At 53.6% G+C, this 19,128-nt stretch overlaps 2 protein-coding genes across 2 annotated transcripts; one reads left to right on the forward strand and one right to left on the reverse strand.

Moving 5' to 3' along the window:
- Positions 1–6,085: 6,085 nt before the first annotated feature.
- On the reverse strand, positions 6,086–12,741 carry NCLIV_005550 (hypothetical protein; the record flags this gene model as incomplete). Its single annotated transcript, XM_003880065.1, has 11 exons — positions 6,086–6,188; positions 6,734–6,823; positions 7,631–7,716; positions 8,304–8,421; positions 8,667–8,904; positions 9,407–9,665; positions 10,131–10,271; positions 10,850–10,994; positions 11,652–11,834; positions 12,404–12,539; positions 12,732–12,741. The coding sequence occupies 11 exons, from the start codon at positions 12,739–12,741 to the stop codon at positions 6,086–6,088; spliced, it is 1,509 nt and encodes a 502-aa protein (XP_003880114.1).
- A 3,931-nt stretch (positions 12,742–16,672) lies between these two features.
- On the forward strand, positions 16,673–18,117 carry NCLIV_005560 (putative dense-granule antigen DG32; the record flags this gene model as incomplete). The annotated part of the gene is made up of 2 exons (XM_003880066.1): positions 16,673–16,969; positions 17,680–18,117. 2 exons carry the CDS (start codon positions 16,673–16,675, stop codon positions 18,115–18,117), a joined length of 735 nt encoding a protein of 244 aa, XP_003880115.1.
- Between the last annotated feature and the right edge of the window lie 1,011 nt (positions 18,118–19,128).

Genomic DNA, 19,128 nt, shown 5'->3' on the forward strand with positions numbered 1-19,128 from the left:
TGGCGGCGTGAAGAGGACACCAGAGGAAGAAGAAAAAACGGAGGAGACACTCCGTACGGTTCAGGCAGACGCCGCCGCTTTGCAACGAGAGATGGAGGGACACAGGGGAGACGCCGCCGGAGGCTGCCGAGTGAAGAACCCCGTTCAACTTGGCGGCTCTGCGGCGACGAAGGCGAGTCTGGGAGAGGGCGACACTCGAGTGGAGGAAGACGCCGAGATCGGACTCTGGTTTCAGGAGGCAAGCAGCGAAGGCGCGGCTCAGGGAGGGGAGCGGGAAGTGGAAGCAACAAAGGCGCATGCAGTTCGAAGCGCTGCTTCGAGCCGGCCGGCCAACATCCCTCGAGAGAGAAGCCTGGCGCGAGATGACGCGCTCGCTGCGTGTCTTCAGGTAGATGTTCTCTTGTCTCTCCTGCAACGCCACACGCGGGAAACGAACGAACGCGAAAAGAGAGAACCATGCAGGGAACCCACCCTCGGAACAAACGCGAGCGCGACAGGCCTGGATTGGAAGTTACACACACCGCACTGTGGTGCCGCCGAATTGCCTGCGCCGCCGTCTTCGCTCGCCGTTTCGTCTTCTCCATCTTCTCTAGCGTTCTCGTACGCTGTTCCGTCGCCTCTTACTTCGCAATCTTCTCTTTCGTTTTCGGCTTCTGCTCCCGCAGCGGCCTCTCCGCTCGTGTCGCCTGTCTCTTCTTCGCCGTCTCCGTCCTCGGTGTCGCTACCAGACTCCTCCGCAGAGGCAAGTCTTTCGCCCTCGTTTCTTCTCCAAGTCATGCATGCGCTCGCTGCGCGGTCGTCCAGTCTTTCTCTGTCTCAGCTCCTCCGCCTCGCTTGGAGTCTCGCCTCTCTCCGGTTAGAAAACGTTGCTTCTCCCGCAGTGTCTGCGCGTGCTCCATCCTCGTCTTCGTTTCTCTCGCCGTCGTCCTCCCGTGCCACGCTTTCGTCTCCTGCTTGTTCTTTGAGTTCGTCCCCAGTTCCTCCTCCTGCGCTCGGTTCGACAGGCGCTTCTTCTGCTTGGTTGCCTCTTCTCTGGGGCGCACGCCGTCGCCTCATCGACAGTCTCTTTCGACGACTGCATTCCGCCGCATGGCCTGTTGTCGCGCCTTCGTCTCCTTCCTCACTCGCCTCGCCTGCGACGCCTTCACCCCCTTCTCGAGGACCCGGTCTCTCACGTTCCTCTCCTTACCGCTCCTCTCCTTCGCCTCTGGTTTCCTCGTCTCCGTCTGCTTCCCCTACTCCGCCCGCATCTTCTCTTGCCCGGGGTATCAGCGCAATATCAACGCTTTTGGACCCCCGAGCAAAGGAGCGATTTCCGCTTGTCCTCTCTCTCATTCTTCCTCGTCTTTTTCGCCTTTTTGCATCGCAAATAGACACAGAATATGATTCTCTTCGTCGGCCTTCCCAATGGGCTTCACCGGGACAGCCGCCGGCTCCCCTTTTTGCAGCCTCTCTCTCTCCTTCTCCGTCGTCTTCTTCCCCTGCTTCTCTGTCTTCTTCTTCCTCTCCTTCTCCGTGTCCTCCGCCTTCTTCCTTGTCTGCTCCCTCTCCTGGTGATTTTCATTCCCATTCTCGTCCTTCTCTTCCTTTTGTTTCCGCCACGTCGCCTGCCTGTGAAAAGAACCAAGTCCTTCCTTCTGTAGCCCCAATTCTCTCCAGTCTGCCTTCGCCCCAGGCAGGAGAAGCTTCTCCATCTGCACTTGCATCTCCTGCTCGCGGCCATTCACCTCTCCAGGAGACGAAGAACTATCTCGCTTCTCCAACTCCTCGGGAGGCGTCCTCGTTCCTCTTCGCACTCGTGCTTGGAGGTTGTGCCCGCCTCAATCTCCGTCCCCCTCTTGAGCTTCTCGAGGCCTTCAACCGCATTTGCCTCCTAAGTGTATGCGAAGCCTCAGTAACCAGTTTCCGATTCTCTTCTTCCTCTTCGTCCGCGTTCCCGTTTCCTGCCTCAGATCTTTCCTCCGCTGACTCGACTCGACTGCCCGTTTCGTCCCGTTCCTCGTCTGATTCGGCTGACTCGGCGGCTCCACCTTGGCCGCCTGCTTTGGCAGACTCTATCCGCTGTGCCGAATCTCCTCCCCCGATCCGTGACATTTCCCTTCTTCTTCTCTCTTTGTCCCGTGTGGAAGCGACTGCGGACTCTTCGCGTCTTCTTCACGCGTCGACGCCGCTGCTCTCAGCGTACCTGAGGTCTCTGGTGTCTCCAGATTCGGAGCACCCGCCCCGCTATCTTCTTCCGGCTTCAGCGGCTTCCGTTTCGCCTCCCCGTAAAGACACCGGGGCTGGCGCAGCGTCTCTGAACCTCGCGAATCTCCTCACAGCCTCTGCGTTGCATGCGCAGATGGCGTGCGAGGTCGATCGGGCGGCTTCGGGAAGAGGAACGCGCCGGAGCGCGCCCTTCCCCAGAGAAGATCCGCCAGAGTTACACGCTCCGGACTCGTCCTCGGCCTGTTTGTCTCCGCCGTCTGTGTTGGGCTTCTCGTCTATCCCCTCTGCCTCCTCGTCGTCTACGCCCTCGCTCTGTCCGTGCGCGCGTTCGCCCTCCCCTTATTCGTCCTCGGATCCTCTGCCTTCTGCCGCACTGTGGCGACGCGTGGCCGTTGGGTGTTTGCATGCATGCGCAGCCCTAGCGAGAAACAGTCGGAAGCGCCAAGGCGACCAGGGCTGGCAGTCAGCAACCGCGACGCCGCGTCCCTCAGAGGCGCGGGTTGCTTCCGACGGCAGGGAGACAGCAGCGCTGGCCTCTCCACAAAGCGCAGGCCTCGAGGAGTGTGTCGCTCCTCTCGGCTCAAGGGAACAGGGATATGCCCCGTCGGAATCATCTGCGGAGCGCCTTGTCACAAGCGGGCCGACGCCTGGCGGTTCCGACCAGGCGCCTGCCGCCTCTTCATGCGCTTCCGGCTTTCCTCGTCGGTCTCTTTTCGCTGCGCCGTGTGCTTGCGACTCGCCAGGCGCCGAAGACGGACCTCTCGCTGCCTCGCTGGAGCGACAGGTGACGTTGTGTTGCTTGGCGTTTTCGCCTTCTCCAGATGAGGGCGCAGAGCGACAAAGACGACGCGGGCGTGCCTGGCGCCGTCCCGGCTCTCGCTGGTTCCATCGCCTTACGTTTGTTTCGAGGGCGAGACGCGGAAGCGAACGAACCGCCCGGCGTTTTTCCGCGCTGGAGTCAATAGCGACAGGGGTGCCCGAGAGGCCTCGAAAGGGAGAGAAGAAGGAAAGGAGACATGCCTGCACCAAACAGCAAGTGCGTGTGAGAAGCAGCGTCTTCTCGGGGCTTCTTCATGCCGAGGAAACCGGAACGGGCGTCGGCAACGGGGTCTGGGTGCGACGCCCAGATGGCAAAAAGGGAAGTGCAGGTCGTGTGCGACAGAGGGTCAAATACGCGTCCGGGAAGGGATATGGAAGACGCCAAAGAGAAGCAAATCGGGAGACGATACACCCGCTCCTCTCGGCGTGTTCTACGGATACCCTCGTATGGCTAGTTGGACTCCTGAGGACACACTACGCCGGAGCCGGGGAAGGGACAAGAGGGACACATCGTGGGAAAGCGGACGCGCTCCCCGGAAAGAAAGGAACACCTCGAGATGGGCGAGGACGGAGTCCCAACAGCGAAGAGGAACAGGAGAAGGGCGAAAGGGACGACGAGCCGAAACAGAGCGATGTCCTCCCGCAAAGCAGTGAAGGCTTAACTGCGAGCGGAGGCGGAACCGCGGGAGACACATGGCAGAGACAGACCAGAGTAAAGGAGTACCCGGAGAAAGAAGGAAGAGGAAGACGATCCCGTCTAGAAGACGAGGTGAGCGAGGCAGAGAAGCAGCAAGACGACACCTTACCCCAAGTGTACTCGTTTCTTCCTGCTTGTCCGTTCTCTTTCGTTTCATATTCTGGCGTGTCGGCTTCCTTCCCGGCATCCTTGTGTCCTCATGCACTACCGCTGTCTCTCCTTGGCTTCTCGCCATTTCACTCGTCCGTTTCTTGCTTCTGGTTCACCCATCGCCCGCCTTGAATCGCTGTCCTTTTGTTCTTCCTGTGCGCAACCGGACAATTTACTTGTGCGTACTCGTTGCTGTGTTTGTTCTCTGTTTCCAACTTACTTGGTGAATCGGCAGGTCTTTCATACGCTAGACGGCATTCTTCCTGCTCTGCATCTAACTCTCCGTCAGTCACCAAACGTCTCCGCAGCGAGTCCCTTTCCCCCTTCGCCTGTCTCCGTTGGAGCCCAACGCGGTCGGAGAGGCCTGTATGGGGCGCGCCACGCAGCCGCCTGCGTCTTTCCCTGCCTCGCTTACGAAGTAGTCTGCAATGCGTCTGCCTACCCCTACACCGTCGACATTCTTTTGAGAGAAAAGATGAGAGACGAGAGCGGGACAAGCGCACGAAGAGGGGAGTCTGCGGCTGTGCGAAGCCGGGTAGGGTCCCGGCAAGAGGCAACTTCATGCAGAAAAGGAAACGTCACCTGAAAGAAAGAAACGTCACCTGAAAGAAAGATATCCTTAGACACAGTCGTTTCTTCTTTGGCACCGAGTGTACAGGGCGACGTGCTTCCGTCTTTAAGGACAGAACTGCGAGCATCTGTCTCGTTCGTTTTCCTTCTTTGATTCACTCTTCCACGTGCTGTACCTGCCTCTATCTCTCTTCATCTTCTCCGTTTCGACTCTTCAGCTGTTCCTTCTTCGGATAAAAGGGTTCCTGGCCTCTTAACTTTCGTCTGCCTGTCATCTCTGGAGCGAATGTCTCCTATGTTTCGTTTTTTCTTTGCACGTCTTATCCACGTGCTGCTAATCTCGCTTGCCCCGCCCTGGCTTCACCCAGCTCCGACAAACACGGAACCATCTGCATCACCCTGTCCACCGTCGGGCTAACTTAGCGCCAATGTTGCTTTGCAACAAATTACGCCTTACAAGCGACAGACCACCGGACGCCGCTGTGAAGCCGTGGTTCGTAGACCTACCGTTTCCGCATTCAGAGATATATGCTTCACACTTTTCAACGCATCCACATGCTCTGGCGTCCCGCACACCGATTCTGCCTGTCTGCAGCTTCTGTACACTTTCTTGTGGGTATGCAGGGGTTCTCAACCTTCTCTGCGTCTGTGTGTCTCTCGTCTCCAGTGCTTTCCTAAAACCACCCGAGAAAGGAACGTCTAAGGGCGATCTCTGCTGTCGATCAATCGCCCCATCCACGGCGCGTTCTGGTGTTGAGACTGGCATGGCCATATGAAACAGACGAAGAGAGTGTGCTCGACTCGACTAGATTCGAGAGGCTGCAGTCGCAGGAAGGCCAACAATACCCGATAAGGCGTGTATCGACACACCAAACGGCGGGCAGAAACCGGTGCGTCTTTTTCCTCTCAACGGCCCTTAGAAAGTGCCCTTGTTGCTGTACAGAAAGCGGCGACATCTGATGCAGGACTAAACGTCGAGCCGTCGAAAGGCAAAGCTAAATCTGGCGAATCCAGACAACGACTGGTCATTGGAATACAGATCGGGGCTGGTCTGCATGCACCACGAAATGTCCAGTCTCTCAAGAGCGATCGAACGTCTCTTTCGTCTTACGTTCCCGGCTCGCCTTCCCCACAGCTCTCTGAGGGAAAGTATACAAAAGCAAGATACCCCTTTAGTTCCTTCTCTCCTGAACTTAACAGCATTCTTCTCTCTTTCCCTCTCCAAATTCCCCTTTTGTTCTCCTGTTTTCTCCCTGTGTCTCCATGTCTTTCCTGCTTCGCCTCCTTCCCCGCCGCTCCCTTTCTCTTGTTCCACGCTTTCTTTGCATCTCTTTCTTCCCCGTTTCCGAGCCCTTCCGCCGCAGCATCTTCACTTTAGTCCCAGCGCCCCTGGAGGCTTGTAGGGTGAGATCCACAGGGGCTGCATGCTTCTGGGAAGCGTCATTTTCCAGTTGCTCATCTCAGGCGACAAGGCTGTCTGCAGTATAGGTGACGAGAGACAGCTGGTGCCGTCGCAAGCACGTCCAGGACGACAGTCTTCGGGTCCTCTTGATCTTCGTTCGCACGGAAGACGAGATCCTTTGTCTCCAACGCTTCCCACCACAGCTTGCCTCAGTACAGCACTTCTGCGAGGGAATGTGATTAGCAGGCGCTCTCTCCAGGCAGAACGTCGCTGGGGTGGTCAACCTTCGAGTACACCGCCTTGATCTCCAAGTACGGGAACAAGCCTTCTTCGCCTCCTTCCCTGACGAAAAAGTGAACCGAAACGGTTAGCACACGGCGTCGGAGGTCTGATTCCACGCGCCGCTCTCTCAGGCGAAAAGTACACATGTAGTGAACAGGCGGGGAACCCAGACACAAGACAAAGTTGCAAGACGAAACTCCCGGTGCGTGTGGACAGGAGGCGCGAGACGCGCGAAAGGACAGAGAGAAAAAAGACCGTGGTCCTGAGTTCCGGCCGAAGCAGACGAAGAAAGCATAGCAGGATGAAGCCTTCTTCGATAAGGGATTGCGTGCATGCAGGGATATCCCAACCTCCCTATATCGGCACCCGGAGAGAGGAAAGAGGAAACCGCAGAACGCGGGTGCTAATTCAGGGAAACATTTCTCTTCCACACGATCGACAGGACTCGTGAGACACGCGTGTACGTCTTCAGCCTCATCGCCGGCACGGCGGGCGTCACGAGAGAAACAACGGCGAGGACGCGCGTTACGCGCATTGTCGAGGACTAAAGTAGCGCAGATAAAACAAACGAATCGTGCGACTCCCCTCTCCGAGAATCCACTGACCTTCCGTAGCCGCTCTGCTTGAAGCCGCCGAAAGGCGCCGCGATATCGGTCGTGTTGTAGCAGTTGATGAAGACGTTACCGGCCTTCAGTCTGAAGACAGCGAGAAAAAGTGGAGCAACGAAGGGATACGCGACTGTACTGGTCCGGTTGTACGTCTGGCGTCGACGCCCACAAAATGCACCGTTCTACATCCCCACTTGTGTGCACCTGCATGCACACATACATACAAATATATCTCTATAAACTATAATATATATATGTATATATATATGTATATATATGTATATATATGTATACATGTGCAGATGTACGTCTACAAATGTATGACAGAATACACCACGCTGACGATAGGCCGTCGAGCGACCCGTGTTCTATTGTTCTGCCCGACAGTTTGCGCATATTCCCGTCCACATATAAAACAGATACACATATTGGCCTTGGTTCGATATACGAAAAAATCGGCGTAGGCGCATGGCACCAGGACGGCAGGGGTTTCTGGGGCTGCGGCGGAATCGCCATGCTGAGTGCTTTCGTGGAGTTGTCCGTAGGCGATGGCGAGGCGGTCCCACAGACAGAGAACCGATGACGATGTCCCGAGCCGTCAAAAAGACGCACGGACGCCGGGTGTCTCGGCCGTTCGGGAGGGCGTGTGGAGAGGAGACCCATTTGTGTGTCTTTGCTGCCAGGGGCTCACGGAGCTCCGCTCTTTTTTTGTTCAGAAAACAAAAACCCCAGCATGCCTTGCTCCAGCACCGAGGTCGGTGCTCAGGCAGGCTGCACGGGTGGCGTCAGAAACGGAAACGGACACAACCTCACGGTGGTGTTGCTTGCTCACCCTTTTCGGGGGGTCGATGCAACCGACAAAAACACAGCCTCGCGTGCTACAACCTGGCATACCTGTTCGCGCAGTGGTAGGCCAAGCCGATATCCTTCGTGCAGATTCCGGCTCCGAGACCGTAGTGCGATTCGTTTGCCCTGTCGATCTGCATGCAGATGAGACAAAGTGCGACGCACGAGAACAGGGGAACCATTTTGGCAGGCACAGAGAGGAGAGACCGCAGAACCCGTGGGACACACACTGCTGGGGCAGGATGCACACACCACGAAACAAAACCGCCCGCTGTGGCATGCACCAAAAGCGGTCACACTCATCTTGACGCGCAGCTCTTTGTGCAGTGGAAAAACCCAGGAAAAGAAGGCTGCATGTGCACTTTGTGCGTGTGCTCAGATCACCACACGCGCACGTGGAGACGCAAAAATCACCATTATTGGCACCGTGCATCAGGACGAAGAACTTCAACGTTCGCTGGCGTGAACAAAAAAGAGATGCTGCATGCATGCATGTGGTATGTCCTACGCACATCGCGAGTTGCGTAGACTCGTAGGTCCATCTACGCACACGTTTCTCTAAGAACACACATCTATGGATATCTATATACCTAGATACGTAAAATGACAAATGTGTACATGTAGGTAAGCACACATGCAGATTCCTAGGCACAGGGAGTTCGGTGCGGGTATTCGCGTCCTGAAGAGAAGGCCGGAGCGAGCGGAAAGAGAGTTGCCTTACTGCTTCATCTGCAGTCTTGAACTTGAGCAGGCAAATAACCGGTCCAAATATCTCTTCCTTCGCGATTGTCATATCATCCGACACGTCGGTGAAGATGGTGGGCATCACCCAGAAGCCTCTGCGAGAACCCGCACAGCGCACAGCTCTCGACACACATATCCACACCTACTCACATATGTATATATACATATGCGTATATATATATATATATATATATATATATACATGCCTACATGCATGCATAGAATCTCACAAAAAACGCGTATGCATCCCTATAGATGTGCATGTATGTATTTCTGGAGCTCGCTAGGCGGAGTTTTGCCATGCGCATTTGAAGGGTGCCTTTGTGCGTGTTTCGCTTACTTTCCTTCCTTCTCGGTGCCTCCCATGGCAACTGTTGCGCCCTCAGCAATGCCTTGTTGGATGTATTTCATGACTCGGTCGAATTGAATCTTGTCGACGAGAGGGCCCTGTGTGCAGGCCTTGTCTTGCGGGCACAGCAAATGGAGGTGGGTTTTGACGAATGTCTTCAGATGGTCAAGGAACGCGTCGTGCACAGATTCCTGCACGAAGACGCGACTGCTGGCTACGCAGCACTGACCTGAGACAGCGAAGTTCGAATTCACAAAAGACAATGGACGCACCATGTGCATGCAAGCCCGCATAGAAAACACGTATAGGCATAAAGGAATTTGAATGCACAAAGAGCTGTCCTCGCGCAGAGAAATGACCGTATCTAACTCTATACATAACTGTGTAAATATGCACATGCACACCACAATTCGTACCTAAAGACAGGAACTCGCATAGACATATATATTTGCACATGTGTAAGAAATGAGTGAACGTTTATGTCGGCGCATGTTTTGTATACAGCTAGAGACAGATAACGCGCCCCTGGTTACCTTTTGTATGCGAATGAGCAGTGTCTGTGCATCTGCATACATATGCATACGTATCTATATATATATATATATATATATATATATATATATGCTGATTGATAGATATGCACCAGCGTGCATGAGTGTCTATCTGGTCTACAATGACCGAGCTACAGATGCAGATATGCGCAGAAAAGCGCATGCAGTTTCCTCCCTCACCAGAGTTGGGGAAGAGGCCGTAGAAAGCGATCATGGCAGCGCGGTCCAAGTCGGCATCTGCGCACACAATGAGCGCGCTTTTGCCGCCCAATTCCAGTGTAACGCGCTTCAAATGCACCAAGCCAGCTTCGGCGATTTTCCGCCCCGTCGCCGTACTTCCTGTAAAAGAAATTTTGTCAACGTGTGGGTGCGCGGCCAACGCGCTTCCCACAGACGGACCGAATCCGCTCAGAATGTTCACAACACCCGGCGGGAAACCCTACAGAACAAAACAGTCGACACACCGATACACAGTCCGGCGAGTTATCCCCGGCGTACCTTACGACCGTTATGTAATTTATACAGAAAGTACCCTGAATCATATATATATATATATATATATAGGGATCGATTTATGTGGATATGCATATAGATGTATGGGCTGTGTGCATGTCAAGGGTGGTGTCGATAGGGAGGCATTCGAAGTCACTCAATCCAGCACGGTATTCACATATATACGTGTACATCAAAATTTGTATATAAAGAGAGGTGCTTATATGCGTATTCAACTTTTATATGCACAAAAATATGTGCAGCTGAAAATCGGGAGATGACTGGTTTTCTGGACAACCCCATTCCGATGCAAAAATGCCTTGGGAAACACCTAGCGACTCGGCAGATTTGTCTCAAACGCCCTCGAAGAAAAGAACCGGGAAGGCACGGCAGCGGTTCTGGTGCGCCCTACCGCTTCCTGAATCAGGTGCGCAAGCTTCAGTGCAGACAGGGGCGTTTTCTCGCTGGTCTTCATCACCACAGTGCATCCACATGTCAACGCAGGGGCAACTTTCAGGACCAGGAGGTACAGGGGGTAGTTCCAGGGGACTATCTGAAGAGGCGAGCAGCAACACACGTACAAAATGCCAGGCAAGCGCATGCAGATGCATCTGGACGAATAGCGGGACGCGCTCATCTACACACGAACTTATGTCGGGAGACGCGTGGGAGAGTCGGGGAAATACTACGAAACCCGAGAGGTGTTCGATGACGGAAGAGAAAAAAAGGCGCTCGGCAAGTGAACGGCAAGCAGATGCAAACGCACCAATAGATACAGCAGTATATATAGACAGAAATAAGCAGATGAGGAGAGGCACAGACACGGATGCGAAGTGAAGCGACAGCAACGAATGAGCCCACAGGTGTCGACAACGAGCCATGTTTTTCGAATGACGAGTCGTTAACCATATAGACACATGCATCTGCTCTACAATACAAACTCGATAGAAGACAAACGGGGGACGCGGAATATTCTGCTATGGCCAGATACACATGCATATATACATATATATGTATATATATACATGTATATACATATATATGGGTATAAAGGCGTGGACAGGCAGGTCTCCGTGGAATCAAACGCATACGTCGGTCCGAAGATTTGGGATGGGGCCTTTCGGTTCTTACTCCTGCAACAACTCCGACAGGCTCCTTTCGGGTGTAGCAGAAGAACTCGTCAGGGTTGTCTACTGGGATCGTCTTGCCAACGATTTTATCCGCCCATCCGGCGTAGTAGTGAAGAATGCGAATGACGCCAGCGATGTCGATTGTGCTGCATGCACGGTTAACACACATGTGCGACAAAACCGGACGCAGGATATCCACAGCAGTGTATGTGTCCATATACATGCACTAATGGATACTGTGTCATGCAAGCAGATAGGCAAAGTGTGTGGCAAATACTGTCGGTGCATGCCTGCATATGGTGGTACACTGATTTCACTCGCATGAATCAGTACCTACCTATCTATCTATCTATCTATCTATATATATATATATATATATATATGTAAATGGAATCACATATTCCAAGTGGGGGTCTGTCAGGAGGTTCCGCAAGCCTGTATCTGGCTGTGTAAGCGCGTTTTATGCGCATGACCGTGTCTGAAATCGCCAGGAATGGGCGAGTACATTGTCTCTCATGTAACAGCGGGAAAACAGGAAAAGGAGAAAGCCCAGTAAGGCAACGAAGAGGTCTCCGAGAACCGTGAGTTTCCAGCGTCTGTGGCGTGTGCTAGGTTCTGCCCATCCTCGCGTTGTTAAATAGAATTCGGTCTCGGTACGAGGATCGCGACGGTCCGACGGTTAGAGAGCACATCCCTTGAATCGCCTTCATGTAGGGTTTGCTCTTGAGTGCGATCTGCAGCGAAGCGAGGAGTGTGAAAAAGGAAAAATCGGAAACAAAAACGTCTCGAGAGATCGACCGTACTGAATGCTGCTGATTGGCTTTCCTGAGTCCACGGATTCAATCAGCGCTAATTCGTCTGCATGCTTCTCAACGAGCGAAGCGAGTCTGTGGAGGAGGCGCGCGCGATGCGAAGCACTCGTCGACAGTGACCAGGCGGGGAACGCCTTCCTCGCCGCCTCAACCGCCTTGTCCACATCTGCTTTGCTGGGCACAGCCAGAAACACAACACCAAGGAGTGAACAGGGCCATGCAACGCTAGCCAGATATAGACATACATATGCGTGTAAAGGCATGCTAGTGTATGCATATACTCCCAGATGGGAACACAGGTGAACTGCGGAAGGCCTGCCTCGCCACCTGAACTCCTTTGCGCGAATCTTGCTTCGCAGAAAACAACTGTTCAGGGATACACAGACGCATAAGGCAAACGTGCAGCGGGCGCACATCGAACTCCCTCGCTCCGGCTTCAAAGCCATGTCATAGACTGGGGGGGAGACACACAGAGAGAGGGACCAAGACCACACGCAGGGCGGCGGCTACATTCCCTCCTCGACGCTGAACAGAATCTCCACATGTTCTGTTCCCATCAATATATATATATATATACATGCGCATGCGTACATATCTAAATACACATGTCGATGCACGTAACTACATCAACATATATATACATATAATCGTGCATATATATATATATATATATATATATATATATATATATATAGTGATAAATATATGCATATTGGTGTGGCTCCGGTGTTGACTATGGCTACCTCGCTTCCTGAACTTTGCAGATGACTTCCTCAGTCGCTGGGTTTACGTCATCGAAGAAGTTGCCGCTAGTTGCCTCCACGAACTCGCCGTCGATGAACAGGCGAGTCTCGATGTCTTCGGGCTTCAAAACCGCCACTGAAGAGAGAAACAGGAAGGCGGCGAACCAGAAGGCACACAGACTCTCGAAAGATGGGAGAGAACGAACGCAGAGGAAAGAAGGGGTTAACAAAAAAGAGGGAGTCAATGCACGAGCGTTTTAAGAGTGCGGCGAGGGCGAGACAGAGTGAGACAGCTCCAAACAGGCGGCATCGCGTGCCTGTTTCATACCCCGGCGCATTTCCCTCGAAAGTTGTCCGATTTTGGAGCGGGTGCACGTTCTAGGCGCGCCGGAACGTAGCCCCCCCATGGCTCTCTGGGAAACCATGATAAAAGAAAGCGTTGGCCTACTTTTTCTTCGAAAAAAGGAGCGAGTTGGAATTCCTGGAAGTGAGGAGACGGGAGCTCAGAGGGAAGAAGTTGCTGTTCCTGGAGCGGTACCCGCGAGGAAAACGGCAGAAACCGCGAGGAAACGAAAATCAGGGAAAACGGAATAGTACGAGAAGACAAATATTTGCCAGCAGCTTTTTCTGCTCGCCAAATCGCTCCGCCGCTTGAAATCTGTGGAGAGACGTGTGTAAATCGCGGAACCAGAAACAGCAAGTCGTCTGCGCGGATCCGACGAACTCTTGTCTTCGTGTGTCGCGTGCGAAGCGGCAATGCACAACGCGCAAAAGTGAAAAAACACTGAGTGGAAATGAGAATCAGTGTCAAGGCATATTCTACCTCTGTCGCTGTCTGTTGCAGTTTCTTGCTTTCTTTACGGTCAGGACACAAAAGGAGTCCTGCGTTCGTTCCGCAGCTGCCGCTTTTGCAGTGGACAGCGCGTGTGTCAGTAGAGCGCCAAAAACGGTGTGCGCGGACACGCATCTCGCTGTCTCCCCACTCTTTGCGTCCTTCGCTTCTCCCAATGTGAAAAGAGAGTGCTATGGCACTGGGTGAAAACCAAATATATGTAGATTCATGGGCACTGGGATAAAGAACTGTGTATACCCCTGTGTATCAGGGATAGCACCAAGATGTAAATGGCCAGTATCCGTGGCTAATGTGTACTATTCAACTAGGAGCACGGCAGCCGCTGAAATCGCCACAGTGGTCTAGTGATGCAGTTCGAGTTTCGCGGAAACTGAACGGTCGTGGGCATGTTCTTCTGAATGGTTCATCCACAACAGCACGAGTCTCTCTTCCGGCGAGGACTTCAAAATGCCGGGGGGACGCCTGGGCCGTGCTGGTTCTCTAGAGCGAAATCCGTTTCACGTCCCATGTTTCAACCAATACGCGGACCCCCCCCCCCCTTCAAAAAACGGAGATCCCGCAAGTGCCCCTGGTCACGGTAATACCTAAGGCCAAGTAGGTGACAATTTAGGAAGATCTAGTCATTGTCGATTCCACTAGACGTGGTGTAGGCATCAAGGAGCAGAGCGTCAGCATGTCAATCCTGCCGTGTGGAGTCCCCGGCCGTCCGGGCATAATCCGTGACAGTGAGTGAACACCATTCGGCGCCTATGTACAGAAAGCCAATCCTCAGAGATGTAACTCATGTTTCTCCACCCCTGAGTTTTTGGATGTTCTTTTTGTCGCTGCTGTACGTTCGGTGGTTCATTAGTGTGATGTGTCTGAGGAAGGGGATCAACTGCATCGGAAGATGTATGTCATAACGGGGATCCACGATCATCGAAAACCGCCGCTGAAAGTTGCCATGTTGTCGAAACTTGCGCTGTGTGCTGACTTTTTTTCCCTGTGTTCTTGCCGGTCATCGGCCCCGGGAACCAGCTTGGATGACTTACTGAGGTCATCGCGGCATGAAAAGCACCATAGAGCTCCCGTCTTGAACTGGATTCCTCGCAAGCACTTCAAAAATCAGAGCCATCCACCCTGTGAAGGGGGCCTGAGACACACGGAAAGATGACTACTTCCACACTTATACTCTGGAAAGAACGAGTCTACCGCAAGCACCGCCAAGGGCGCTGTATGTCGAACTGCTACCGGGAATTATTTTTCGTATAAAAAGTCACTGCAACCAAAAAGCCAACGTTACAAGATGAATTTAGATTTAGATCACGCCGATGAAGGCAAGGCGTACCCGGAATAGTCTCAGATCCTGACTGTCACACAGTAAACCAACGCCTTTCTGTCTCGCTTCTCAAAAGTGAAACAAGCTGCTACTTGCTACCGTCGAAATGCAGTCTGAGTCCGTTGCTTGTGATGATCCCATTCGTTCTGTTTACTGCCGTGTATGCGGAGCAATTTTCTGGGATGGTGCTTCACGCGAGGATGGGCAAGTCACCACCTCGCTTTCGAGACGCGACGCGGCCCTCAACGAGAAGGAACGCCTGTGTCTCTTCCAGACGCCATTCCATCAAATGTGGAAAAGGAGCGTTTTGCATTTGTCCGGCGCTCGTCCTCATGTCCGTACAGGGACGTACAAACATATCGCTACGTGTCTTGAAATTCTCTCATCGCTTCCTACTCAGTTTTAGATCTATCCACAAAATTGGTGCGAGGGAGGAGGCGACCATTTTTGCGGCCAAGAAAAGAGCTATTTGTGAGAGACCAGAACGAAGTCCCTCGCAGATGCCAGTCTTCTCTGTGTTCGTTGTTCTGTCCTTTTACGCGTGTGTAGCCACAGATGTCGCCCTCTCCAAGGCGCAGAAAACCGACGCCCGTGTTTCTCGACGGCTTCGACGCGCGGTGTGGCACGGACAAGTTCGTGGAGGGACACTGACAGCAAAGACAAAGGAGAAAAGAAAATCGATTCCCTCGTGACTGCTGCCAGCGATACTCCTCTGTCTTCTGTCTCCTTTTCCTCACTCCGCGGCTCACACGCTGCTCATCGTGCTGTTGCCTCCACGACATACACCGACCGGCTCTTGCGGGAGGTACCAGCAGGATCGGTGGACGCCCACCGCAAGCGTCTCTTCTTGAAACGCCGTATCTCCGTAAGGGACGGAAGGGGAGTTGAGAAAGTGTATACGTGTCCTTTTGAAAGCGGTTCCATTTTCCACCTCGGGTGTTGTGAAAAGAGAAGCCTCACGCTGCCCCGGCCGGTGCAATGGAATCCGCGGGCACCGTTGTACGGCCGGAATCCTAGCGGAAGATGGCTACGAGAAGTCAAGCAGAGGATCAGCGACAGAAGGGCGAGAGCGTTGGGACAGAAGCTTTTCCGCGCAAGCAGGGAGAGAGCGGGCAGCGAAGCGCCGGTGCCCGAGAAGCAACAGAAGCACCGAGACAGTGTGGGCTGAGTCGTGCTGGGATCTGACTCCGGTTCTCGACGCCTGGTGTATCCCGTTGTTGAACAAAGTTTTCCCTCTATGTTTTCTGAATTTTTTTTCCGTCTTTCCGTTTTCCGATACGTGTCATTAACCGTTTTCCCCCGTATTGTCGCTCCCCGTCTCTGTTCCTCTCCTGTTGTGAAGCACGCGCATCACCGCTTCCGAGAGGCCGCCGGACAGAGCATATTTGCAATTTCACGTGAGGACCGGGGAACCCTCCGGCCCTTTCTCGAGGGGGTTTTGTGTGTCGCGCAACGGAGAGCCAGTCCAGATCTGGAGCTTCTGTTGCTTTTGTTTCCGATTTGCGCTCCTGAGCCGCGGAGTAGGACGTGGTGGGGTAACCCAACGCGGGTGAATTCCCAGACGCCCTCCCGACCGCCATCGACTGGCCCCACGCTCTTCGCCGCCGAGTGCCGAAAGCACCGACATCAGGGCAAATAGTATTTTTGTGCCAGTTCGTGTGTACACTTTTCTCTAGCGAATCTAGGCGGCGCCAATTGAGTGGGCGGATAGTTCGTGCACACATACAGCCTTGATATTTGAGTATTGTGTATATACAGCGGCCGTGCACGTCGAGTGCGGCTCTGCCATTGCTGTAGGAAGCATCCCATTCCCAGAGCTTCGAGCATTTTTTTTGCTTTTAAGCTTTTTCCCATTTGCTTCTGTGCACACGTTTCTTCACGAACCAGCTCTTTGTACTGTATGTCATTTCCCCGTCGAGCCTTTCCACTCGGGTGGTCTGTGCACACGTTTCTTCACGAACCAGCTCTTTGTACTCTATCTCATTTCCCCGTCGAGCCTTCCCACTTAGGTGGCCGCAAATCGTCCAGCGTGTAGCAACTGCCATCGCGCTGTGTACCCTGTGTTTGTTGCTTTTCCCCTTTTTTACACCCTCCCACAATGCGAGTGTGCGGTTCCTTGGCCAGCCTCCCCGTCATGGGGGCTGCGGTATTCGTGGGGCTGCTCGGCGGAGATGCTCCCAACTCTCTCTTTTCCGCCCATGAGGCGGGGAACACCCCATTCCTCCTCCCTGTTGCCGGTGAGGGCCAGAGCGAATTAGGCAAGTACGCGGGCATTGCCAAGAATGAAGCGGTGACAACCTTCATCAGCACTCCCATTGAGCTCTTCTGGAAAGACATTTGGGAGCAGACCTTCCACAAGTCGGGCAAACCGATGTGGGATAGCTTTTTCTTCAAGGTACGTGGAGGATCGAGGCTTTGACACCAAGGAGTGACGAAGAGAGAGGCGCAAAGCTGAAAAAGTTTTTCTAGTTGAAGCATGTACCACGGAGGACGGGAACCCGTTGGGGAGCGGAGGCTGGCGTTTGGCCACCATTCACCGATTGTGAAGAACAGTTTGATTCTGCCATGTATATCGGATGATGTGGATGCAGTTGTTGGGGAAAACGGCGAAAATAGGGAACACAGCTCTCCTTCCAGTCTATTGCAGTGTGCCTACATAAAGCGAACTCGCTCTCTGCAGATCTTTATGGACGGTTCTGTAGAGACCTGACCTGGGCTTACGGGGCTTTATGGGCATCTGTTTCCGTATCAGTATATATCTGTGGAATACGAAAAATGGGACGGTTCAACTGGTTGCGATGGCAGTATATGGTGGGATCAAATCAGGTTACAATGAGTTTCTATTGTCCATTCATTTCGGTGTTGGAACTGAGGACCAGTCCGAGGACTCTCTCTCGCGCGGTCGCACTTTCCCCGTTTTCTTGTGTCGGCTTCTGGTTTTTTCGGCCCGTCACCCTCCCGCACGTGCCGGGTGCTCGCGGATCCGTTTCGTTTCGCATGCCACCGTGTGCCGTTCTCTTGTCGTCCTGTGCGCGCGTGCGTGTCGTGTTGGATGCCGCAACATTAAAAGCGACGAGCCTCGGATCTCTGCTGTCTGTTCTGCAGCTCAAGGGCCTGCTGCGGTACCGGGCGGCACACAAGGCAACTATCGTGGTCATTTGGGAGCTCAAGCGGTTCTTGTACGGCGACGACAAAGTCAACACCGAGGCATGGGCGAAGCTGGAGAAGAAGTTGGAGGGGTATCTGCGTGAATGGTGGGTAACAGTCCCCGAGGACCCATGGGCAGAGCTGCATACAGGTGTGTGGAAGGCGCTTCTGAAGCTGTACAATGAAGACCTGGAGCCGCTTATGAGAGGCAGCCCGAAGTTGAAGGAGTTGGAGAAGATTCTCTTCGACTCGCAGCTGACAACGATTCGGCAATGGACCGACATGGATCACATCAATGTGATGCGAGGCAGCTCTTCGGCGATGTTGCCCCGTCTGCAGTCTCTGAGGGAGACGAAGGGGAAGAAGATCCTGCGATCCGGCAGTGGCAACCAGTGAGCGGCCCGACAGTCGGCAGAAGCAGCCAGTGCGAAGAAGGGGAGGCGCCGTTTTGAGGTCCTCGGCAGATAACCTAAAAGCGGGAGATAGATTGGAGGGGGGGGGACACAGAGCGTGCATAGCGGCATTCGACGGCGCTGCAATCGACTGTGTTCCCTGAGCGCGCCGCGCGGGATATTGGGGACTGGAGGAACGATGTTCAATAGATGTAACAATGCTGAGGCGTACTATCGTACCGCCGGGAGGCAAACGTTCGAAACCTTTTTTTGTTCTGCGTCCCTCATGCGTTGTTCTCCGCCGCGGTATCTGAAACAGTGGCAGTGTTCCGTGGGAGGTGACGAGACGAACGAGGTGGGTGTGAGCGTCAGAGAGGGGAGGGTTCATCACCTTGGACGTCTGTTGTTCGCTCCTGCTCGTTTTTTTACTGGTCGATGCAGCGTGAAGCTAAAACTGTACAATCCCCATTCTTCCGGAGTGTATTGGCAGTGCGCTAGCTATGCGTATAATATGTGTGTGCATAGATGTACGCATGCGTATGTGCGCGTGCCAACCAACGGACAGTGATGTCGAATTTGTAACATGTCCCGTACTGGGGGACAAGCATGGATGAAAGAGACTCGCGGCAGATTCCGTTCGTTTCGAAAATTGTGCCATGTCTACGTTAGGCGGATGACTTCCGCTCGCTCTGCTCATGTGTCTTCGCGACGACAGACACTGCCGTTCCCCGAGAGAAAGCACGGGAAAGGTCAGAGACCAAGGAGACACGTCGCACATAGCACTGTCCCGCACGAGCCGAAGTACAGAATCAAAAAAAGAACTTCCACTTACCCACAAGCGATGTGGGGTATCTTGACGGGGGCTTTTTGCTCGCGGCTTTAGTCTCGAATCGAGTGAGGTCCGCGACGACAGCAGAGAGGGTCATGTGCTGTTCTTCCTTTGTGTTGCATGCTAGTTTCCATGTACTAGTGTATTCGAAACATGCTCGCGGGGGCACCGGTCCATTCGAGTTCG

The sequence above is a fragment of the Neospora caninum genome, chromosome II (genome assembly GCF_000208865.1).
Source record: "Neospora caninum Liverpool complete genome, chromosome II".
In the NCBI taxonomy this organism is placed as follows: domain Eukaryota; phylum Apicomplexa; class Conoidasida; order Eucoccidiorida; family Sarcocystidae; genus Neospora; species Neospora caninum.